Raw genomic sequence first — 25398 nt, 5'->3', positions numbered from 1 at the left:
CAGGCAGAGGGAGAAGCAGGCTCCATGCCGGGAGCCCGACATGGGACCCGATCCCGGATCTCCAGGATCAGGCCCTGGGCCAAAGGCAGGCACCGAACCGCTGAGCCACCCAGGGATCCCTTTTTTCTAATTTTATTTTTTAAAATATTTTCATTTTCTTTTTCTTTTTCTTTTAAGATTTTATTTATTTATTCATGATAGAGAGAGAGAGAGAGAGAGAGAGAGAGAGGGGCAGAGACATAGGCAGAGAGAGAAGCAGGCTCCATGTAGGGAGCCTGAGGTGAGATTCAATCCTGGGTCTCCAGGATCGCGCCCTGGGCCAAAGGCAGGCTCTAAACGACTGCGCTACCCAGGGATCCCAAGATTTTATTTATTTATTCATGAGAGACAGAGAGAGAGAGAGGCAGAGATACAGGCAGAGGGAGAAGCAGGCTCCAGGCAGGGAGCCTGATGTGAGACTGGATCCTGGGTCTCCTGGATCAGGTCCTGGGCTGAAGGCGGTGCTAAACCGCTGAGTTACCCGGGCTGCCCGAAAATACCTTTTTAAATAGTTGTGTGCTCTTTCCTTTGGATTTTTTTTTTTTTTTTAAGATTTTATTTATTTATTCATGAGAGACACAGAGAGAGAGGCAGAGACACAGGCAGAGGGAGAAGCAGGCTCCACGCAGGCCTGATGCAAGACTCCATCCTGGGACTCCCAAGATCATGCCCTGGGCCGAAGGCAGGTGCTAAACCGCTGAGCCACCTAAGCGTCCCTCCTTTGTATTCTTTTTTTTTTTTTTTTCCTCCTTTGTATTCTTAAGACCAGATAAATCCTCTGGCATAGTAAAGTTCTGGTCTTGTTGGGGCTTCATAATAAGTTTAAGGAAATCACATTAAAGACTCTCTTAAAGCATCATAATTATATCAAATAAAACGTTTAAAACTGGAATTGGATTTTTTTCTTGAACTTGGAAAGAAAAAATATATTTTTTAAAGATTTTATTTATTTATTCATGAGAGACACAGAGAGAGAGGCAGAGACACAGGCAGAGGGAGAAGCAAGCTCCCCTCAAGGAGCCCGATGTGGGACTCGATTCTGGGACTCTGGGTCGCGCCCTGAGCTGAAGGCAAATGCTCAACCACTGAGCCACCCAGCCATCCCAACCTTGTTCTTTTAATGACTATATAATATTAAATTATATGGAGTACTATAATTTATTTAACTTATCCCTGTTGATGGACATTTGGATTGTCTTTGGTTTTATCCTGTTACTGATAATGACAGTGTCTAAGGTAATATTCTTTTTTTTAAGGTAATATTCTTTTACATATATCTTTGTGTGCTTATTGTAGTTGTCATTTTTTTTATTTTTTTTTAATTTTATTTATTTATGATAGGCACACAGTGAGAGAGAGAGAAGCAGAGACGTAGGCAGAGGGAGAAGCAGGCTCCATGCACCGGGAGCCCGACGTGGGATTCGATCCCGGGTCTCCAGGATCGCGCCCCGGGCCAAAGGCAGGCGCCAAACCGCTGCGCCACCCAGGGATCCCAGTTGTCATTTTTTTAATGGCTATAAAATATTGCCCATTGGTGGAAATAATACGTTGGAGAAAAAAACAAGGTTGAATAAATATATTTTTGGGAGAATATTCTTTGATAATACTTCATGCTATTATTTTTGTTTTCCCTTTTATCAGAGTCCTCCTTTGACCTTTGTAATGTAAACTATAGAATAGCCTACCTAACCCCAGAACTAACTTCCTCTTTCCTCTTGATTGCTTTCTTTCCCACAGTCTCTGAAACAGCCTCCTCCTCCTCCTCCTCCTCCTCCTTCTTCTTCTTCTTTTTTTTTTTTTTTAAAGATTTTATTCATTCATTCATGAGAGAGAGAGAGAGAGAGAGAGAGAGGCAGAGACACAGGCAGAGGGAGAAGCAGGCTCCATGCAGGGAGCCCGACGCAGGACTCAATCCTGGGTCTCCAGGATCAGGCCCTGGGCTGAAGGCGGCGCTTAACTGCTGAGCCACCCAGGTTGCCCTGAAACAGCCTTTTAACTCACTTTATCAGAAGAGATGAGTTGCCTATCTGACCTAAGTGATCATGTTCAGTTCTTCTTAAAATAGGAACATTTATCAAAAGATATCCTGGAAATTTGCACATCCTCCTAGTACGTTAGCATTTCAGCTTATTTGAATGGGTTCTGATATCAGTTTACCTTGTGTCAAGTTTCATGTTCTAGTTTACAAAGTTATAGCTACATTTAGTATGCTTAGATCAGAAACTATGTTTTTTTATATGCAGATTATGGGAAATAATAGTCCTATTCAATTTTGTCCTAGTTAGATTATATATTTAATACTGTGTACATTTTTTTTTGCTATTGTGTTTTTAGCAGGGCTTTGACAGTTTGGATGGCATTTAAGGCTAAACTTTAAAGAAGGTAGCCAGGAAGATCTTGATGCCATGTTCCATGGGAAACCTGAAAGACTTTGTATATTTGCCTTGGGGAAGGGTTGGTAACTGAAAAGCTATCATAAAGAAGAAAAAAAAAGTCTTAATTTGTTGTAACACTTGTAACATTCAGTACTAGGATTAAGGGTAGAACAGGGAAGGGAGAGGAAAGGGAATTCACATTTATTAAATTCTTACTGTGTGACAGGCACCTTGCCTGGTACTTCATATATGCATTTTTATCCTTTAACTTCTTAGTATTTTATCCTTTAATTCTTATAATAACTCAATGAAATATAGTTAATATATCTATTTCATAGATAAGAGCAGAATTTAAGTAATGTGTCCAAGATCATTAGGGTACTAAGTTGGAATCGGAATTTTTTTTTAAGATTTTATTTATTTATTTATTCATGAGAGACGGAGAGAGAGAGAGAGAGAGAGAGAGAGAGAGAGAGGCAGAGACACAGGCAGAGGGAGAAGCAGGCTCCATGCAGGGAGCCCGACATGGGACTCAATCCCGGGTCTCCAGGATCACACCCTGGGTGGAAGGTGGCGCTAAACCGCTGAGCCACCCAGGCGTCCCTGGAATCGGAATTTTTAAGACTTGTTCTGCTTATTTTAGTCACACACATGTATTTTAAATATATGATAATATTTTATTTTATAAAGATCACACTTTTCCTGCTCTCATTTCATGAAATTTTATGCCTCTGTATACTTTTTCAACTTTGGTATCTATGTCATCACTAGATTCCTCTCGAATTATCTAGCACAGTTCACCATCATATGGTATTCCATCTAAACCATTTGAGAATAGCAGTTTTTGAATATATATTTGCTACTTTGTTAGAAATTTTGTTCCAAGCAATAAGTACTCATTCATACAACATAAGAGTAGTTGGTTTTTACATTTCTAGTGTTGGTGTTTGTGATATCTGTGCTGTACAGGCATACCTTGTAGATGATGCAGATTTATTCCATTCTGCAATAAAGTGAATATCACAATAAAGTGAGCAAAGTGAAAATTTTGATTTCTTAGTACATATAAAATTTATGTTTATGCTATACTATAGTCTATTAAGTGTGCAGTAGCATTATGCATAAAAAATATGTAGACAGGTTAAACAATACAGTGGACTCTGAATAACACAGGGGTTGGGGTGCCAACCACCTGCATGGTTGAAAGTCTGCATATAACTTAACTACTAATAGTGTACTGTTGATTGGAAGCCTTACCAATAATAGAAACAGTTGATTAACACATATTTTGTATTTATGTTATGTGCTGTGTTGTTTTTTTTTTTTTAAGATTTGTTTATTTTAGAGCAAGTGTCGGGACAAGGCAGAGGGGGAGGGGGAGGAGCAGAGCAGAGGGAGAGAGAGAATTTCAAGCAGACTTCCCACTGAGCACAGAGCCCAACACAGGGCTTGATCTTACAACCCTGAGATCAAAAGCTGAGCCAAATCAAGAGTTGGACACCCAATTGAATGAGCCACCTACATACCCCTATTTCATGTATTGTGTTCTTACAATAAAGTAAGCTACAGAAAAGAAAATGTTATTAAGAAAGTCATAAGGAAGAGAAAATACCTTTCTGTATTGTACTATATTTATAAAAAACTCATAGCTGGGCCCATGTAGTTCAAACATTAGTTGTTCAGTGGTTAACTGTACTTTATTGCTACAAAATGCTAGCCATCATCTCAGCTTTCAGCGAGTCACAATCTTTTTGCTGGTGGAGAGTCTTGTTTCGATGTTGATGGCTCCTGCCTGGTCAGCACAGTGATTGATCAAGTTTGGGGTGGCTGAAGCAATTTCTTAAAATAAGACACTGATTTTCTCTTACTTGCATGAATGATTCCTCTGTAGCATGTGACCCTTTTTAATAACATTTTACTTACCACAGTAGTAGTACTTTCCAAATCGGAGTCAATCTTCTCAAACTTTGCTGCTGCTTTATCAATGAAGTTCATGTAATATTCTAAATCTTTTGTTGGTTATTTCATCAATCTTCGCAGCATCTTCAAGAGTAGATTCCATCCCAAGAAACCACTTTCTTTGCTCATCCATAAAAAGCAAGTTTTATCATGAGATTGTAACAGTTCAGTCACATCTTCAGGCTCCACTTTTTTTTTTTTTTTTAACATTTTTTCTTAGATTTTATTTATTTGAGAGAAAGAGAGGGAGCACGAGTGGGGAATCAGGTGATGGGAAAGGATAAAAGAGGAAGAGGAAGAAGCAGACTCCCCGCTGAGCAGGGAGCTGAATATGGGGCTCAATCCCAGGACCCTTGAGATCATGACCTGAGCTGAAGACAGACACTTAACTGACTGGGCCACCCAGGTGCTCCCACTTTTTTTTTTTTTTTTAAGATTTTATTTATTTGAGAGAGAGCAGGAGAGAGAGAGAGAGAGAGAGTGAGTGCATGAGCATAGGAGGATGAGCCGGGGGAAGGGCAGAGATGGGGAGTGAGAAACAGACTCCCTGCTGAGCAGGGAGCCTGACTCCAGGCTTGATCCCAGGACTCTAAGATCATGACCTGAGCTGAAGGCAGACACTTAAATGATTGAGCCACCCAGGTGCCCCTTTAAGGCTCCACTTCTGGTTTTCTTGCTATTTCTACCCTATCTGTAGTCTTGGACCCCTCAAAGTTATCCATAAGAGTTAGAATAAACTTCTTTCAAACGCTTGTTAGTGTTGCTCTTTTGACCTCTTCCCATGAATTACAAATCATATATATTTTTTAAGATTTTATTTATTTATTTGGGGGAGAGTGTGTGAGAAAGCACAAGCAGGGGGAGAGGCAGAAGGAGACAGGCTCCTCGCTGAGCAGGGAGCCTGACACGAGACTCAATCCCAGGACCCTGGGATCGTGACCTGAGCCGAAACCAGAGGTTTAACTGACTGAACTACCCAGGTGCCTACAAATGTTCTTATTGGCATATAGAATGATGAATATTTTCCAGAAGATTTTTAATTTACTTTGCCCGGATCCATCAGAGGAATCACTTCCTATAGCAGCTGTAGCTTTATGAAATGTTTCTTAAATAATAAGACTTGAAAGTCAAAATTAACTGGCTTAATTTCAGTATTATATCTCAGGGAATAGGGAGGCCCAGGGAGAGAGAAAAGCTAGTTGATAGAGCAGTTAGAGCACACACAACATTCATCAGTTAAGTTCTTCATCTTAGGGATGCCTGGGTAGCTTAGCATCTGCCTTCTGCCCAGGGCGTGCTCCTGGAGTCTCAGATTGAGTCCTGCATCCGGCTCCCTGCATGGAGCCTGCTTCTCCCTCTGCCGGTGTCTCTGTCTCTCTCTCTCTATGTCTCTCATGAATAAATAAATAAAATCTTTAAAAAAAAAAAAGTTCTCCATCTTATTTGGTAGTTTGTAGTATCCCCAAACAATTAGAACATTACAGATCACAGATCACCATAACAGATATAATAATGAAAAAGTTTGCAGTATTGCGAGAATTACCAAAATGTGACAGAGTGAGATGAAGTGAGGAAATACTGTTAGAAAAATGGTGCCAATAGTTAATTAATGCAAGATTGCCATAAACCTTCAATTTGTTACAAAAAAAAAAAAAAAAGACGGTATCTGTGAAGCACAATAAAATAAGGTATATCTATATCTGCTGGTATTTTTATTTTTATTTTTATTTTTATTTTTTAAAAGATTTTATTTATTCATTCATGAGGGACACAGAGAGAAGACAGAGACACAGGCAGAGGGAGAAGCAGGCTCCACACAGGGAGCCCGACGTGGGACTCGATCCTGGGTCTCCAGGATCAGGCCCTGGGCTGAAGACGGCGCTAAACCTCTGAGCCACCAGGCTGCCCTGCTGGTTTTTTTTTTTTTTTTCTGCTGGTTTTTTTAATTGACAAAATATTTTTGTTTCTGAAACCTTTTATTATAAGAAAAATGTAACACCCATTTACCTATCTCTCATATATAACAATTTTTTAAAAGGTTTTATTTATTTATTCATGAAAGACACAGGCAGAGGGAGAAGCAGGCCCCATGCAGGGAGCCCGACTCGGGACTCGATTCCAGGTCCCCAGGATCACGCCCTGAGTCGAAGGCAGACGGCCAACCGCTAAGCCACCCAAGCGCCCCCCTTCTGATATTTTAATGCAAATGCAGACATACTGTTTTACCTCTATTTCTCCCAAAATACGTTTCTTTTCTCCCCCCAAATAAGTCTTACATAATCTTAATGTCATTGTCATACTTAATAATAATTTTCTAGGGCAGCCTGGGTGGCTCAGCGGTTTAGCGCCCCCTTCAGCCCAGGGCGTGATCCTGGAGACGCGGAATCGAGTCCCACGTCGGGCTCCCTTGCATGGAGCCTGCTTCTCCCTCTGCCTGTGTCTCTGCCTCTCTCTCTTCTCTCTCTGTGTCTCTCATGAATAAATAAATAAAATCTTAAAAAAAAATAATTTTCTACTATCATCAGGGTGCCAGCCTGGACAGTCATAAGAGCATGTGATTCTTGATCCTGGGATTGTGAGTTTAAGCCCCACACTGAGTGTAGAGATTATAAAAAAAGGATAAATAAACTTAAAATAATTTTCTGGGTGCTTGGGTGGCTAATTCAGTTAAAGGTCTGTATTTGCTTGGGTCATGATCCTGGGGTCCTGGAATTGAGCCCCACATTGGGCTCCCTGTTCAGCAGGGAGTCCGCTTATCCCTTTCCCTCTGCCACTACCCTCTCCCGCTCATGCTATTTCTCTCCTAAATAAATAAAATCTTTTTTTTTTTTTTAAGATTTATTTACTTATTCATGAGAGACACACACACAGAGAGGCAGAGACATAGGCAGAGGGAAAAGCAGGCTTCCCACAGGGAGCCTGATGTGGGACTTGATCCTGGATCCTGGGATCAAGCCCTGAGCCAAAGGCACTCAACTGCTGAGCCACCTAGGAATCCCTAATAAATAAAATCTTTTAAAAAACCCTATTTTCTCTTATCATCTAGTAGTAGTCCTTACTAAAATTTCCACAGTTGTCTTTTAATATCTAGTTTATTCATATCAGGATTCAGTCAAGTGTCATTATTGTATTTAGTCATTGTAACTCTTTTTTTTTTTTTTTTTTTCTGAGATAGAGGACATACACGAGCTAGAAGGGCAGGGAGGGAGAGAGAGAGAGAGAGAGTCTTAAGCAGGCTCCATACTCAATACATGGCTCAATCCTAGGACCCTGAGATCATGACCTGAGCCAAAATCAGGAGTCAGATGCTTGGCCAACCGAGCCACCCAGGGGCTCCTATTATTAAAATGTTGTAATTATTATAAAAGTAATCTTTCCAAAGAAATAAAAGTGTAGGGAAAAGCATAGTGTTCGGGGCAGCCTGAGTGGCTCAGCAGTTTATTGCTGCCTTCAGCCCAGGGCCTGATCCTGAAGACCTGGGATGGAGTCCCATGTCAGGCTCCCTGCATGGAGCCTGCTTCTCCCTCTGCCTGTGTCTCTGCCTCTGTGTGTGTGTGTGTGTGTGTGTGTGTGTGTGTGTGTCTCATGAATAAATAAATAAAATCTTAAAAAAAAAAAAGCATAGAGTTCTATTCAAATCTGACTGAAGGAGAATTAAGAGTTATAATGACTGGGGCACCTGGATCACTCATTTGGTTGAGTGGCTGACTCTCGATTTCGGCTCAGGTCATGATCTCAGGGCCCTGGGATTGAGCCCTGCATTGGGGTGCTCAGCAGGGAGTCTGCTTGAGGATTCTCTCTTTCCCTGTCCCTCTGCCCTGCCTGCTGCTTGCTTATATAGTCTTTCTCTTAAATAAATAAATCTTAAAAAAAAAAAAAAAAGAACTTTCTAATAATAGAACAAGGCACTGGAGGAATTAGTGAGTTGTTAGTGGTGCTTTTTCAATAGGCTGAACTGACTTGCCTCTGTAGTGTTAAGTCCAGTGAACTCTTTTTTTCATATTATTTGACTACCCTGTGGCATTTGATATATTAATCATTTTCACCTTTGGGTTGTGTGACATACTTTCTCTTGGTTTTATTTTTACTTTGTTGTTTTTGTTTTGTCCTATATATATATGTTGGTGTTCCCTTTGCCTCTTATCTGGTCTCACTTAAAGACCTAAAGAAGGGGCAGCCCCAGTGGCTCAGCGGTTTGGCGCTGCCTTCAGCCCCGGGTGTGATCCTGGAGACCCGGGATCGAGTCCCATGTCGGGCTCACTACATGGAGACTGCTTCTCCCTCTGCCTGGGTCTCTGCCTCTCTCTCTCAGTGTCTCTGTCATGAATAAATAAATAAATAAAATTAAAAAAAAAAGACATAAAGAAGGAGACTGGGCTTTGGCACATAATAGCAACTCAGTAAATATTAGCTATTACTCATATTCTCTATTTTGGGAAACTCTTTAGAATATTTGTAAGTGCTAAGGACTTTCAAGTCTGTATCTCCAGGCTAGTCCTCATTTCTGAGCTCCAGTGTGGTGTCTTCAGCTGCTTTCTGAATATTGTCACTTGGTATTCCTTTAGGCACCTCAGACTCAGTAAGATTATAAGTGAAATTGAATCAATTCACAAATAGTTTCCTTTGGGTGAATGCCAACTGATTCCCCTAGTCACCCTAACCTGAAACATGGGAAGGATTCTAGTTAAACTTGGGAGTCATTATAAGTACATCTCATACCTCCTACTTTCTAGTCACTTTTAAAAATCCCACTTACCTTCTTTCCTAATTCTCTGTTTTCACCATTAGTGCCTTAGTTAAGCCTTCCTTCTTTCTAATCTGTCATTAGCAATTTCCACACTGTATCGTACTCATTGATTTACATGTGTTTCTAGGGGGAGTCTAAGCTCCTGGAGGATTAAGTCATGTTTTATTTAGTTTTCTATATCCTTATTCCAGAGAGGCAATAGTATAAGAGATTGAAAGTACAGGCTCTGGATTTGAATTCTGACTCTATGACTTCTTGGCTGTAAGAGCTTAGACAAGTTAATTAATTGCTTTGTGTCTTTGTTGCCACATCTATAAAAAGGAATAATAATGGTATCTATTTTTAGGGTTGTTATGAATATTAAACATAAAGCACTTGTAAAGACTATCTGGATTATAGTTAATATTCAGTAAATATTATAGCACTTACCATAATGCCTTGTACCTACTGGGAACCCAACTAACATTTGAGTAAATAAACAGAGGGGAATTCCTGAATTGACCAAAAGACTGGACTAGTTCATCTAAATGCCTTTACAACTTTCAACCTAAATTTCTGTTTTATGTCATGACCTAAAACCTGGTAGATGGTAGTTAAAATAACAGATAAGATGCTTATCCAAAAGAGATAATACAGTTTTAAGAACTGGCTTTTGATCTGTCTGACACCAATATATGCCATTGTGTAATTCTTGGCTAATTAAATAGGGGATGCCAGTTTTTATGTCAGATTGCCTTTGGTTTGAATGGAAACTGCAACTCATTTCACAGTAGGATGGCAAGTTCAGCAGTATTGCTTTTATTTTTAATTAGGCAGTCATCCTGAAATGTGTCTGTATTTGTTATGTTGGTCCATAGAAAGGATAGCAGCTGAGCAGACCTGTCATGTAGATTTGCTATGTGATTGGTCTTGATACACAGCTAATACGCTTGTCAGTATTCCTATTCTGGAAAATGGCCAGTTTTCTGAGTTACATCTTACCCATAACTAATCTTTGTTTTATTTTGACTTAGAAAGTTTTTATGATAATAGAAAGAAAACAGTATATAATTAGGATATTGTTTATATTCTTTTTCTACTCTTTATACCCAGTATATAAAAGTCCACTTAAATCTCAGCATTCCTTTTTACTCACTCTGTGGGACTTCATTACTAACCTTGTGCACACATGATTCTATATTTGGATGAGTATTGAAAGTTTTTGGTTGCTAGTTGACACTGCCATGTCCTGCCTGCTACCTACTCGTTGATAGCTACCCAGTGCAATGCAGGATTTTCTTTTCATCTCCACTGTTATGAAGTTTCCTCTACTTTGTTCCTGTGAAATGGTAGAGTAAGAAACAACAAATACTATATATTAGAATGAAAAAGAAGGATGATTGGGAGTTGGCATATCTTTCCTTCCAGATTGGCATCCATTCTTTTTTTTTTTTTTTTAAAGATTTTATTTATTTAATCATGAGAGACACAGAGAGAGAGGCAGAGACACAGGCAGAGGGAGAAGCAGGCTCCATGCAGGGAGCCCAATGTGGGAGTCGATCCTAGGTCTCCAGGATTGCGCCCTGGGCCAAAGGCAGGCGCTAAACCGCTGCGCCACCCAGGGTTCCAAGTTACTGCTTTTTAAAAAAAAAAATTAATTTATTTATTCATGAGAGACACAGACTGAGAGAGGCAGAGACATAGGCAGAGGGAGAAGCAGACTCCTCACAGGGAGCCTGATGTGGGACTCGATCCTGGATCCCAGGATCATGACCTGAGCTGAAGGCAAGCACCCAACCTCTGAGCCACCCAGGTGTCCTGGAGTTACTACTTTGAAAGACAAAGTATATAATATTGGATATAGGCTATTTAGCTCACTAATTCTTTTGTTGATAGCTTTTCAGATTACTTTCCTCAAAGCTTTTAATTGTACCTTCTTTCTGAAAAATAAATCAATCCCAGTATAAGTGACAATTAGCCTAAAAAAAAAAGATTTTATTTATTTTAGAAAGAGAGAGAGAGAGAGAGAGTGAATATGTGAGTTGGAGGAGGGGCAGAGGGAGAGGGAGATGGAGTGGTCATGGATAGATCCCAAGACTCTGAGATTATGACCTGAGCCAAGATCAAGAGATGGTTGAGGATGCTCAAATGACTGAGCCATCCAGTGCACCAAAAATTAGCCTTTGAAAAGACATACTTGCCTATTTAAAATTTTTATTTATTTATTTATGAGAGACATGGGGATCGAGAGAGAGAGAGAGAGAGAGAGAGAGAGGGGCAGAGATACAGGCAGAGGGAGAAGCAGGCTCCATGCAGGAAGCCTGATGTGGGACTCGATCCCAGTACTCTGGGATCACGGCCTGAGCCAAAGGCAGACGCTCAACTGCTGAGCCACCCAGGCGTCCCAAGAAAGCAAAAGTTTGAACTTCTAAGGTTATAAGTATTGAAATTGAGAATCCATTTACGAAAAACTGATTTGTGTCCTTACTAGCAACATACTTCTGTTATTTTTAAAAGACTGCTAAAGAAAAAAAAAAAAGACTGCTAAAGGATATTTCCTAAAGTCAAGCTGATGAAACTTTTCTAACACAGTGTTTCTTAATGAGAGCACTATTGACATTTAGGACAGGACAATTCTTTGTTGTGTAGGACTGTTCTGTGCATTGTAGGACATTAGGCTTTCCTGGACCCTGCCCACTAAAATGCCAGTAGTGCCTACCCCACACCCTCACCATTAAGACAGTAACTTTTCCATGACAAGGACCTTCCTCCACCTAAATTTGTACATGTCCCTAAATGAGAACGACTGGGATTCCAGTTGAAATGTTTTTAGTGAAGCAGATTATAGTTTCACAAATTTTCATTTGAGAATTCCAAGTTTTGGGATGCCTGGGTGGCTTGGTGGTTGAGTGTTTGCCTTCAGCTCAGGTCCTGATCCCAGGGCCCCAGAATCGAGTCCTGCATCAGGCTCCTTGGGGGGAGCCTGCTTCTCCCTCTGCCTGTGTCTCTGCCTCTCTATCTGTATGTTTCTCATGAAGAAATAAATAAAATCTTAAAAAAAAAAACTTATTATAAAACGAAATCTCTGGGGACGCCTGGGTGGCTCAGTTGGTTAAGTGTCTGACTTTGGTTCAGGTCATGATCCCAGAGTTCTGGGTCTGAGCCTCGCATCAGGTTCACTGCTTAGTAGAGTGTCTGTTGTCCCTTTCCCTTTGCTCTTCCTCCTGTTTGTGCTTTCTCTTTTAAATAAACAAACAAACAAATAAATAAATTCTAAAAAAAAGTAAATCTCTGTGTTCTAGAATTTCACTAGCACTTAGACATAGATGAGTTATTCAAATGAATTAATATATTAACAGTATATAGGAAAATCATATGAGGCCATATAAGGCAATAAAACTGTTTACATTTATAATAAACAGTAAATTTATTTCATAAAATTTTAAAAAGATTTTATTTATTCATGTGAGACAGAGGCAGAGACACAGGCAGAAGGAGAAGTATGCAGGCTAGGGGAAAGAGAATGAGGGAGAAGGAGAAGCAGGCTCCACTCAGGGAGCCCGACATGGGACTCGATCCCCGGTTTCCAGGATCACTCACTGGGCTGAAGGTGGTGCCAAACCGCTGAGCCACCTGGCTGCCCCTATTTCATAAATTTTTATGTACTAAAATTGTTTACAAATACGTGAACTTCATTGTTAACGTTTCCAACACAAATAGTTTCAATTCCTGACCAGAATGGACAATAATTTTACATTTTTTTCTGGATGAAAGACTTCAAACATGTACCAGTTTTCACATCGTTAAGTTGTAGGTTGGGTATCCCAGCTGTGCCACATTGCCAGAATAGTGTTTTTGGGTGAGAACTCAAGGCAAACTGCCTTTGGAGATTGAAGGAATAGTCCCTTGTTAGCAACATTGATAATATTTATTTTTTCTCATTGCTTCAGGGAAATAAGATGCTATCTTTACTAAAAGTATAGACTTTGCAATGTTTCCCAGATTCCCTTGGAAACAATGTGCTTTCTGTAAAATGTGGTTGTCCATTTACCATATACAGTCCTTCTGATCCTCGGACTGTCAGGAGCAGTATGGACAGCACCATCTTGTCCTGGGAAAATTAGTTATTCTTGATCAACAGTGTAGTCTTTGAATTAAATAGCCTCTTTAAAGTGAAATTGCATTTTTTCAATCATTATATCTTTCTAGTAAATGCATTATATCTTTCTAGTAATTGTAGTTGTCTCTGCTCCCTAAAATAGTATATACATTAAGGGGACCTATTATAAAAAAAGTAATATTCTTTTAAAAAATATTTATTTATTTGAGAGAGAGAGAGAGAGAGAGAGAGAGAGCGCGCGCACACACCAGTGTATGTGAGAGAGTGAACACAAGCCAGGGGAGAAGGGGCAGAGGGAGAAGGAGAAGCAGAAGCAGGCTCCCCGCTGAGCCAGGAGCCAGATGCAGGCTGGCATACTAAGAACCGAGATTATGACCTGAGCTGAAGGCAGACATTTTTTGTTTTTGCTTTTAAAAATTTTATTTACTTATTTGAGAGAGAGAGGAAAGAGAGAGAGAGAAAGAGAATGAGGGAGCGGAGGGAGAAGCAGATTCCCTGCTGAGCGGGGAGCTGGACATAGAGCTCCATCTCAGAACCCTGGAATCATGACCTGAGCTAAAGGCAGGCATTTAACCTACTGAGCTATCCAGGCGCCGAAGAAAAGATGTTCTGTAAATAAGACCAAGGGAGGTAATTCAGAGGCTGAAAGTATAAAATTTCACACATTTCAAATAAGGTATTTTTTAATTTTAAAATTAATCATTTTCAGACTTAAAAAAATAGGGTGTGGTTTGAGAGTCTGTTCGTTCCTACCATTGTTACCTTTTATGGCTAATTTAAATTTGTCAGATTAAATTGAAAGCCATTTGTAGCTTGATTGATTTCATTTAAAATGTGGTCATTTAGTATGCAGGCTAGGGGAACAGAAGGCAGGTTTGGAAGTTTTCCCATGCTCAGCACTTCTCCAAAATGGATTAATAAAATTCTTACTCCCATGAGGAGACTGTACTTTTTACCACTCATCTCAACTGTCTAGTAATTAATATTACTTTAGCATGTATTGTGGGCTGTACAACTAAATACCAGTGTTCTTCATGAATGCTTTTATATATATATATTTTTTAAGATTTTATTTACTTATTCATGAGAGACACAGAGAGAGGCAGAAACGTAGGCAGGGGGAGAAGCAGGCTCCCTGCGGGAAGTCTGATAGGGGACCCTTTCCCAGGATCTCAGGATCATGACCCAAGTCAAAGGCAGACGCTCAACCACTGAGCCACCCAGGCACCCATGTTTGTGAACTTGGATAAGTTAGGCTATACAAATATCCTCTCAATGCTTTTGAGTTTTTATTTATTTATTTATTTTATTCATTCATTTATTTATTTATTTATTTATTTTAAAGGACACAGTCCTAGTTTTTTTTTTTTTTAATTTTTATTTATTTATGATAGTCATACACAGAGAGAGAAACAGGCAGAGACACAGGCAGAGGGAGAAGCAGGCTCCATGCACCCGGGAGCCTGATGTGGGATTCGATCCCGGGTCTCCAGGATCGCGCCCTGGGCCAAAGGCAGGCGCTAAACCGCTGCGCCACTCAGGGATCCCCTGCTTTTGAGTTTTTAGTTTAAGATATAAATACTCCTTAGACCAAAATCTATAGTGGAGCTGTTGCAGAATAAGAGTTTGAGAATCTGGAGACTTGGCTTACACATTGGGATGCTATTTATTTGCCAAATTGTTTTTAGTTTTCTTGGATTAAGCATACTGCATAGTTATTGTATTGCAATAGATTTTTTAAAACTATTAAATTTCTTTTAATAAAAAATTAAATGTAGAAGAGAGCACAATATTTTTTTAGATGAGAGCACAATATAATACACAGAACAAATATTAATTAAGGAAAAACAGAATTAGCAAATGTATAATTTTCTGTTGTTTATTATAGGTTTCTTATTTTTATTATTTATTTATTTATTTTTAAAAGCATTCTTGAGAGACACAGAGAGAGAGGCAGAGACCTAGGCAGAGGAAGAAGCAGGCTTCTAGGGGAGGCTGAGGTAGGACTTGATCCTGGGACCCTGGGATCACTCCCTGAGCTAAAGGCAGATGCTCAACCACTGAGCCACCCAGGCGTTCCTGGTATTTGTCTTTATCTAGCTTATTTCACTTAGCATTATACCTTCTAGATTTATCTCTCTTGTTGCAAATGACAAGATTTCATTCTTTTTTTTTTTTTTTTTTTTTACTATTTTACTATTGTTAAAATATCCATACTACCCAAAGAATCTACATATTTAATGCAATCTCTATCAAAATACCAACAACATTTTTCACACAACTACAACAAATAATCCATATTTGTTTGGAACAATAAAAGACCCTGCATAGCCAAAGCAATCCTGAAAAAGAACAACAAAGCTAGAGATATCACAATCCCATGATTTCAGGATATACTACAAGTATGGAAACACTATGGGACTAACACAAAATAGACTCATAGATCAATAGAACAGAACAAAGAATCCAGAAATAAACCCACATTTTTATGGTCAATTAATCTACGACAAAGGAGGCAAGAATATACAACAGGAAAAAGTCTCTTCAGCAAATGGTGTAGGAAATATTGAACAGCTACAAGCAAAAGAATGAAATCAGACCACTTTCTCATACTATACACAAACATAAACTCAAAATGGCTTAAACACCTAAATGTGGGACCCGAAGTCATTAGAAGAGTCCTAGAAGAAAATACAAGCAGTAATTTGTTTGACATGAGCCATAGTAACGTTTTTCTAGATAGGTCTTCTGAGGCAAGGGAAACAAAAGCAAAATTAGACATTTGAGATTACACAAAAATAAACTTTTTGGACAGTGAAGGAATCTATCAACAAAACAAAAAGCAACCTAAGGAACTTATACAACTCAAAACTAAGAAAACAAATAATCTAATAAAAAAAAATGGACAGAGGGGGCAGCCCGGGTGGCTCAGTGGTTTAGCGCCGCCTTTGGCCCAGGACGTGATCCTGGAGACCCGGGATCGAGTCCCATGTTGGGCTCCCTGGATGGAGCCTGCTTCTCCCTCTGCTTCTCTCTCTCTCTCTCTCTCTTGCTCTCTGTCTCGCATGAATAAATCTTAAAAAAAAAAATGGACAGAGGAGCTAAATAAGCATTTTTCCAAAGAAAATACAGATGGCCAACCAACATATGAGAAGATGCTCAACATCACTCTTATGAACTCGATCTCGGGTCTCCAGGATCATGCCCTGGGCTGAAGGTGGTGCTAAACCGCTGAGCCAACCAGGCTGCCCTTTATTTGGTTTTAGTATCTATGGAATGCTGGTGTCAGAATGAATTTGGAAGCTTTCCTTACTCTTTTTTGGAGTAGTTTGAGAAGAATAGAATATTCTTCGGAGGTTTGATAGACTTCACCTATGAAGCCATCTGGTCCTGCACTTTTGTTTTTGGGGAGTTTTTTGATTACTGATTCAGTATCATTGCTAATAGTCTGTTTGTTTGTTTATTTATTTATTTATTTTAAAAATTTATTTATTTATGATAGTCACAGAGAGAGAGAGAGGCAGAGACACAGGCAGAGGGAGAAGCAGGCTCCATGCACCTGGAGCCCGATGTAGGATTTGATCCCGGGTCTCCAGGATCGCGCCCTGGGCCAAAGGCAGGCGCCAAACCGCTGCGCCACCCAGGGATCCCTGTTTATTTATTTTTTAAAGATTATTTATTTATTCATGAGAGACACAGAAAGAGGCAGAGACACAGGCAGAGGGAGAAGCAGGCTCCCTGTGGGGAGCCTGATGCAGGACTCAATCCCAGGACCCCAGGATCATGACCTGAGCTGAGGCAGATGCTCACCACTGAGCCACCTAGGTGCTCCAGTCAGTCTGTTTAAATTTTCTTATTTCTTTCTGATTCAGTTTTGGTAGGCTATATGTTTGTAGGAATTTATCCATTTCTTTTAGGTTGTCCGGTTTGTTGGCATATAATTTTTCATAATATTCTCTTATAATCCTTTGTGTTTCTTGGTGTTGGTTTTTATTTCTCCTTTAGTTTTGAGTTATTATCTTCCTTTTACTGGCTTTAGGCTTTGTTTATTCTTCTTTTTCCAACTCCTTTAGGTGTAAGGTTAGATTGTTTATTTGAGATTCTTGCTTCTTGAGGTATGCCTGTATTGCTATAACCTTCTCTTTTAGAACAACTTTTCCTGCATCCTAAAGATTTTGGACAGTTGTGTTTCCTTTTTCATTTTTCTCCATGTATTTTTAAATTTCTTTGATTTCTTGGTTGGGCCATTTGTTGTTTAGTAGCATGTTGTTTAGCCTCCTGCACTTGTGTCCTTTCCAGATTTTTTCTTGCGATTGATTTCTAGTTTCATACTGTTGTGGTTGGAAAAGATGTATATGATTTCAGTCTTTTTAAATTGTTGAGACTTGTTTTGTGGCCTAACATGTGATCTGTTCTGGAGAATGTTCCATGTGCACTTGAAAAGAATGTGTGTAATCCACTGTTTTTGAATGGAATGTTCTGAATATATCTGTTAAATTCATCTGGTCCAAGATGTCCTTCAGAGCCTGTTTCCTGTTGATTTTCTATCTGATCTATTGATGGAAGTGGGGTGTTAAAGTCCCCTGCTATTATTGTATTACTGTCAATTTCTTTCTCTGCTAATAGTTGCTTTATGTATTTAGGTGCTTCTATGCTGGGTGCATAAATATTTACAAATTGTTACATCCTCTTGTTGAATTTTTCCCTTTATGATTATGTAGTGTCCTCCTTTGTTTCTTTTTATCATCTTTGTTTATTTTGTCCATATAAGTATTGTTACCCCAGCTTTCTTTTCACCTCCTTTTTTTCATAACTTAAAAAAATTCTTTTTGAATTAGATTTTAATGATAATACTTTCTTCTTTCCCCTCAATTTGTATTGCTTTTGAAATACATCTACATTGTTAGAGTTCATTCATTGCAAGTGCTGTATATTTCGTTGAAAAATATTCTGCAGTTTCTTATTGTTCCTATAGACTATCTTTGGGTTGCCCCTCGCTTATTACAAACAATGTTGAAATGAAATGAATGTCCTTGTTCAGGTCTCCTGTGCTTATGTGCAAGAGTTTCTATAAGCATATACCTTTTAAATAAATACTTTTCTCCCCTCTTGAAAAGTACCATGAGCCAAGATACAAGTTCCTTGTTTCTTAAAATAAAAATATAAAAAATTTCAGCCTATAAGAGCTCCAACCAAACTAGTTCATTTGCTGTTAAGTATTCTTTACTTTCTCTCAGAACTGTTGAGCTGCAATGAGCATTTCTGTCTTCCAAGACTTACTATAGAGAATAGAATCTACCACCTTCCCAGGAAAAGTAGAGGGCATCGTGGAGGTTAATAATGTATTTCATTCAGAGTGAAAAAGTCAGTAGATGGTAAGTAAGCCAGTCAAATTGTTCAGTGATTTCAAAGGCAGCTGTGCTTTAGATAATTTTAGCTACAGTATTTTGTAATTTTTCTTTCTTTCTTTCTCTTTCTTTCTTTCTTTCTTTCTTTCTTTCTTTCTTCCTTTTTTTTTTTTTTGTTAAGATTTATTTATTTATGAGAGAGAGAGAGAGAGGCAGAGACACAGGCAGAGGGAGAAGCAGGCTCCTTGCAGGAGCCCTCTGAGGGACTTGATCTCGGATTCTGGGATCACTACCTGAGCCAAAGGCAGCCGCCCAACCACTGAGCCACCCAGGAGTCCCCTTTATTTTTCTAAAGCTAAGAGTTTTTCTCCCCTTCTTTTCTCTTTTTAAATTTTTTTAGATTTTTTTTTTTAATTCATGAGAGACACAGAAAGAAAGGCAGAGACACAGGCAGAGGGAGAAGCAGGCTCCATGCAGGAAGCCTGATGTGGGACTGGATCCCAGGTCTCCAGGATTACGTTCTGGGCCGAAGGCGGCTCTAAACCACTGAGCCACCCAGGGTGCCCTCCCCTTCTTTTCTATTTCTGTCGGAATTATAGTCACCCTCATCTTCCTCTGCACTCAAGTACTTGTCCTCTTTTCTATGTAGATGACTAGCTAAACTCTGTACAACTCTATAGTGGAAAAACACTGAGCTAAATGATATGAAATGGAAAAAGCTTGATGCTGGATGGACCATGGTTTCTGTTTCTACTAGTTGTGTATCCTTAGGCAACAAGGTATTTAACCTCCTGAGCCTACATTTCTTTCTATGTGAAATAGCAATCATACCTAGCTTCATGTTGTTTTGAGGATTAAATGAGGAAATTCTTGTAAAATTCATTTTTTAAAAAAGTTTTAATATACCCTTTCTCTAAGTAGAGGATCTTCAACTCTTTTTTTTTTTTTTTAAATTTTATTTATTTATGACAGTCACAGAGAGAGAGAGAGAGCCAGAGACATAGGCAGAGGGAGAAGCAGGCTCCATGCACCGGGAGCCCGACATGGGATTCGATCCCGGGTCTCCAGGATTGTGCCCTGGGCCAAAGGCAGGTGCTAAACCGCTGCACCACCCAGGGATCCTGGATCTTCAACTCCTATTGTACATAAGGATCACTGGGGACCTTGGTAAAATTTCCAGGCCTCCAAGAGATTCTGATTTAGTAAGTCAAGGTTGAGACATGGTAATATGGGTTTTAAACAAGCTCCTTGGATAATTTTGAAGCAGATGATTAGCAGACACACTTTTAGAAATGTGCTACCTTGCACTGAGGGGGGCACTTGATGGGATGAGCACTGGGTGATATGCTATATGTTGGCAAATTGAACTCCAATTAAAAAAAAAAAAAAAGAGAAAGAGAAATGCACTACCTTTGGTTCCTTGGTCCTGAGGTTAGCTTTGCTAATAAATGGCTTATAGCTATGGGCAAATCATTTCCACATTCTGGGCCTTATGTTTCCTCACATATAAAATGAATGAATAAACTTTATGGTCTTTATTGGCTGTAAAATTTTAAAAATCTTGGTCTTACAATCCTAAATTTTTGATCTGCTGATCTGCCACTTTTTGGCAAGATTCTATAGAGGTACTTAACTGTCTTATTCCTTTAGAACTTGGGTTATTTTTCCTTCTATGAAGACTTTGGTAAAATTAGCTTAAGCAAAGATTATTTTTTTTGGAGAGAAAGTGAACACACATGAGTGGGAGGGGAGTGGTGGGGAGAGAGAGAATCTTAAGTAGGCTTTGTGCCCAGTGTGGAGCTGACTCTGTACTGGATCTCCCAACTATGAGATCATGATCTGACCCAAAATCAAGAGTTGGATTCTTTTTTTTTTTAAGAGTTGGATTCTTAACTAACTGAGCCACCTAGGTGCCCCAAAGTAATCTATTTTAATGATACAAGGGTATCTCATGGAACCTTAAATCAGGATGCAATGAGGCCTCAGGAATTGGGAACTATAGCACATTGGGAAAATTAAGAAGTTCTCTTTTTGTCTTTTTTTTCTTTGCATTTTTGCCTCAATCTCTTGCCTTTTTCTGCTTTCCAGGCTATATGGTAGATAATGGCCATGGCCCACAGCTCCTGAGTTTACATGGTTTCCTTTTTTTTTTTTTTTTTAAGATTTTATTTTTAAGTAATCTCTAAACCTAACATGGGGTTCAGACTTACAACCCCAAGATCAAGAGTCTCACACTCTACCTACTGAATCAGCCAGACACCACTACGTGGCTTCCATTTTAGAAAGCAGCCAGACTGAGGCTAGGACATTTTAATTACAATTCCAAATTGCCAGGAAAGGAACTATGATTGGTCCCTATTGGATAGAGTGCTGCTGACTTCTGGCTATGGCTAGGGAGGCAAGGTCATATTGTAAGGATGGCCCTGGGAGCCCTGCTGCTGTTCTCCATGGTTAGAAGTGGTAGAGGTAGCCTGGATTAAGTATTTATCAGATTTATGAAAGCATTTTACTAGTTGAAAAGTCACAATGCTGTATTCTGCATAAGACCCTTATAATCATTTCTCATGGAAAAAAAATAGAGGTAGGGAGACATGCCTAAAAGAAAAAGTAGGTTTGCATTTTTATTCTTAATCATGGACCAGATGGGGTAGAGCCTTCTATAGTCACTTTTGCTATACTGTACTGTTTAATCAATAATTTTTAAGTTGCTTAGATATGGTTTTCTTTCTTTTTCCTTTTTTTTTTTAAAGATTGATTTATTTTAGAGAGAACACATGTGTGAGCAAGGCGGGAGGGAGGGGCAGAAGGAGAGGGAGAGAGAAACTTAAGCAGACTCCCCACTGAGTTTGATCTCAACCCTGAGATCATGACCTGAGCCAAAATCAAGAGCTGGTTGCTTAACTCAGTGAGCCACCCAGATGCCCCAGTTTTCTTCTTTATTTTTTATTTTTATTTATTTATTTATTTATTTATTTATTTATTTATTTATTATTATTTATTTATTTATTTATTTTTTAATTTATGATAGTCACAGAGAGAGAGAGAGGTAGAGACATAGGCAGAGGGAGAAACAGGCTCCATGCACCGGGAGCCTGACGTGGGATTCGATCCCGGGTCTCCAGGATCGCGCCCTGGGCCAAAGGCAGGCGCTAAACCACTGCGCCACCCAGGGATCCCAGTTTTCTTCTTTAAAAATAATATGTTTTGCTGGGAAACGAACTAGGGGTGATGGAAGGGGAGGAGGGTGGGCGGTGGGGGTGAATGGGTGACGGGCACTGAGGGGGGCACTTGACGGGATGAGCACTGGGTGTTATTCTGTATGTTGGTAAATTGAACACCAATAAAAAATACATTTATTATTTAAAAAAATAATAAAAAAATAAATGGTTAAAAAAATGAAAAAAAAATGTTTTGGGGCACCTGGGTGGCTTAGTTAAGTATCCATCTCTTGGTTTTGACTCAGGTTATGATCTTGCAGTTGTGGGGTTGAGCCTTGCATCTGGCTCTGTGCATTCTGTTTCAGATTCTTTCCTTCTCATTCCTATTCTCTAATAAATAAAAATAAAATCTATAAATAATTTTATGGTATAAAATATTTGCCATTGTTTTATATATATTGAATTTAACTTTTCAAATAAAGAGAAAATGATGTAATGCAGGCTATGAAGGGCATTAGTATGAATATAGACTTTTATTTTTTTTAAGGATTTATTTATTTATTTTAGAGACTGCGAGAGACCGTGAGCATGTGTGCATGTGTTGGGACAGGGGATGATGGGGGAAGGGGCAGAGGGAGAGGGAAAGTCTCCAGCAGATCCTGCACTGAACCCAGAGCCAGATGCAAAGCTGAGCCAAAACCAAGAGTACATTGCTTAACCACCTTTGCCACCCAGGCCCCCCTGGATATAGGCTTTTTTTTTTTTTTTTTAAAGATTTTATATATTTATTCATGAGAGACAGAGAGACAGAGACAGAGACACAGGCAGAGAGAGAAGCAGGCTCCATGCAGGGAGCCCGATGTGGGACTCGATCCCCTGTTTCCAGGGTCATACCGTGAGCTGAAGGCAACACTAAACTGCTGAGCCACCCAGGCTGCCCCTGGATATAGGCTTCTGAATTAGAAGGTCTTGCATATAAGAGAAGGGAGAAGAAATGTATGGGAAATATCAGAAAGGGAGACAGAACATAAAGACTCCTAACTCTGGGAAACGAACTAGGGGTGATGGAAGGGGAGGAGGGCGGGGGGTGGGGGTGAATGGGTGACGGGCACTGAGGGGGGCACTTGACAGGATGAGCACTGGGTGTTATTCTGTATGTTGGTAAATTGAACACCAATTAAAAATAAGTTTCTTATTTTAAAAAAAAGGTCTTGCATTTTAATTTTATCTCTGCCATTTAATGACAGTATGACTACTTGACCTCTCTATGAAATGAACATAATTTTTTTAATTTTATTTTTATTTATTTACTTATTTACTTATTAAAGATATTTTAGGGCAGCTCCAGTGGCGCAGCGGTTTAGCACCGCCTGCAGCCCAGGGCGTGATCCTGGAGGCCCTGGATCGGGTCCCACGTCGGGCTCTCTGTGTGATGCCTGCTTCTCCCTCTGCCTGTGTCTCTGCCTCTCTCTCTCTCTCTCTGTCTCTATGAATAAATAAATAAAATCTTAAAAGAATAAAGATATTTTATTTGAGAGAGAGAGAGAATGAGCTGGGAGAGAGGCAGAGTGAGAGGGAGAAGCAGGCTCCCTACTGAGCAGGAAGCCCGACAAAGGACTTGATCCCAGGATCCTGGGATCGTGACCTGAGTCAGAGGCAGTCTCTTAACTGAGCTGCCGAGGTGCCCCCATAATAATTTTATATCATGGAATATTTGAGAATGAAATGATGACATTCGTACAGCTCTTTAAAAATTTTTTAAATTTTTTTTTAAGATTTTAAAAATTTATTCATGACAGACACAGAAAGAGAGAGAGAGAGAGAGGCAGAGACACAGGCAGAGGGAAAAGCAGGCTCCATGCAGGGAGCCCAATGTGGGACTCGTCCCAGGGACTCCAGGATCACACCCAGGGCCAAAGGCAGGCGCTAAACCGCTGAGCCACCCAGGGATTCCCCAAGCTCTTTTTTTTTTTTTTTAAGATTTTATTTATTTATTCATGAGAGACACACAGAGAGACAGAGACATAGTTAGAGGGAGAAGCAGGCTCCCCATTGGAAGCCCAATGTGGGACTCGATCCCCAGACCCAGCATCATGCCCTGAGCTGAAGGTAGATGCTCAACCGCTGAGCCACTCAGGCATCCCATATGTACAGCTCATATACTATGTTTGCTAGATAGTAGACACTCAATGAATGATAGATATTATCAGTTATTTTGTTTTTTTATTTTTATTTTTTAAAGATTTATTTATTTATTTGTTCATGATAGACACAGAGAGAGAGAGAGGCAGAGGGAGAAGCAGGCTCCATGCCGGGAGCCTGATACAGGACTCGATCCCGGGTCTCCAGGATCAGGCCCTGGGCCTAAGGCAAGCGCTAAACCGCTGAGCCACCCAGGGATTCCCCGTTATTTTGTTTTTTAGAATGTAGTTGACGATTTTTATTTTAGTTCACTCATTTTAAAGATTATGTCTTAGGCTTTAAATATATAAGTATTTTTTGAAAGTAAAGGTATAAAGTTTTTATCTGAAAATCAAGAGCTAGAATGTGAAAGAGCAAATATTTTTGCAATGATAATTCATTGGTTTACATGTATTTAATATTCATAGTTTTTTTTAATATTCATGGTTTTAATGAAATATCTTTCTGATCTCTTATTTAGCATCAAACCAGAAGAGAAGTAAAACTCAACAAAATTTTACTATGTGTGGAGTTCCTTCTTAAAAGAAGAAAAAAAAGTAATAATTGAGATTATGGATCGGAGCAAACGGAATTCAATTGCAGGCTTTCCTCCACGTGTGGAGCGTCTTGAAGATTTTGAAGGAGGTGGTGGAGGAGATGGGAACATGACCCAAGTGGGAAGAGTTCGGCCATCTTCATATCGAGCTCTTATAAGTGCCTTTTCTAGACTGACTCGTTTAGATGACTTCACCTGTGAAAAAATAGGGTCTGGCTTCTTCTCTGAAGTGTTCAAGGTGAGTGATGTTTCTGCTTTTCTCATTTTGTTTTGTTGATAATCAGCTTACTGCTGAGTTGATAATCGTGTATAATTAGGATATTAGGCTTTGCCTAATTGGGATGAGGGTGCTGTGGCTCTTGATCAGTGTTCTAAACTGTCCTCTCCGGCTTCGGGACTGCTGATGGCTCTGGGCCTGGCCATTGCTGCTCTCTTGCTGGTTCACATGTGATGCTGTGGCCCTGGCTAAGATACTGGGTCTCGCTTGCTGGTGGGACCCTGGAGCCATCAGTACATGTGTTCCAAGATGCACTCAACAACAGGAGAATGCAGGAGGTTCCAGGGATGGCCTGAGCCAGCCAACAGACTGAAATCACCCTGAAGATGGAAACTCTCCTGTGATTTACATCATATCTGCTCCTTCCGTTTATGCCTGGGAGGCCTGACCTGCCCCTTCTCCATCAGTGTCTAGAGTCAGAATCTGGATATTTTTGTATTTACTTGGTGGTGCCAATCTTTGCCTCAGACACTTCGGAGCTGGAGGGGGTGGCTGGGAGAATTTTACCACTGGGAGTTGTACATAATGGTTATTTATATCCTGTTTTTCCTCTCCTATCTCTCTAGAGACATTTATAAAGGCTCTTATTTTATTTTTTATTAATTTATTTTATTTTTCTTAAAGATATTATTTATTTATTCATGAGAGACACAGAGAGA

General features: G+C 39.7%; 1 protein-coding gene across 3 annotated transcripts in view; it reads left to right on the top strand.

Moving 5' to 3' along the window:
- TESK2 (testis associated actin remodelling kinase 2) overlaps window positions 1-25398 on the top strand; it is a 144266-nt gene that overhangs the window by 11081 nt on the left and 107787 nt on the right. For all 3 annotated transcript variants that reach the window (XM_041738221.1, XM_041738219.1, XM_041738218.1), the window contains exon 2: window positions 24388-24700. In XM_041738221.1, the coding sequence (XP_041594155.1) occupies window positions 24479-24700 (222 nt within the window). In that variant the 5' untranslated portion in view covers window positions 24388-24478. The remainder of the gene's footprint in view (window positions 1-24387; window positions 24701-25398) is intronic.

This window comes from Vulpes lagopus, chromosome 23 (assembly GCF_018345385.1).
Source record: "Vulpes lagopus strain Blue_001 chromosome 23, ASM1834538v1, whole genome shotgun sequence".
NCBI lineage: Eukaryota > Metazoa > Chordata > Mammalia > Carnivora > Canidae > Vulpes > Vulpes lagopus.
Note: the sequence above shows the minus strand (reverse complement) of the source record. Positions and strands in the feature narration are given on the sequence as shown.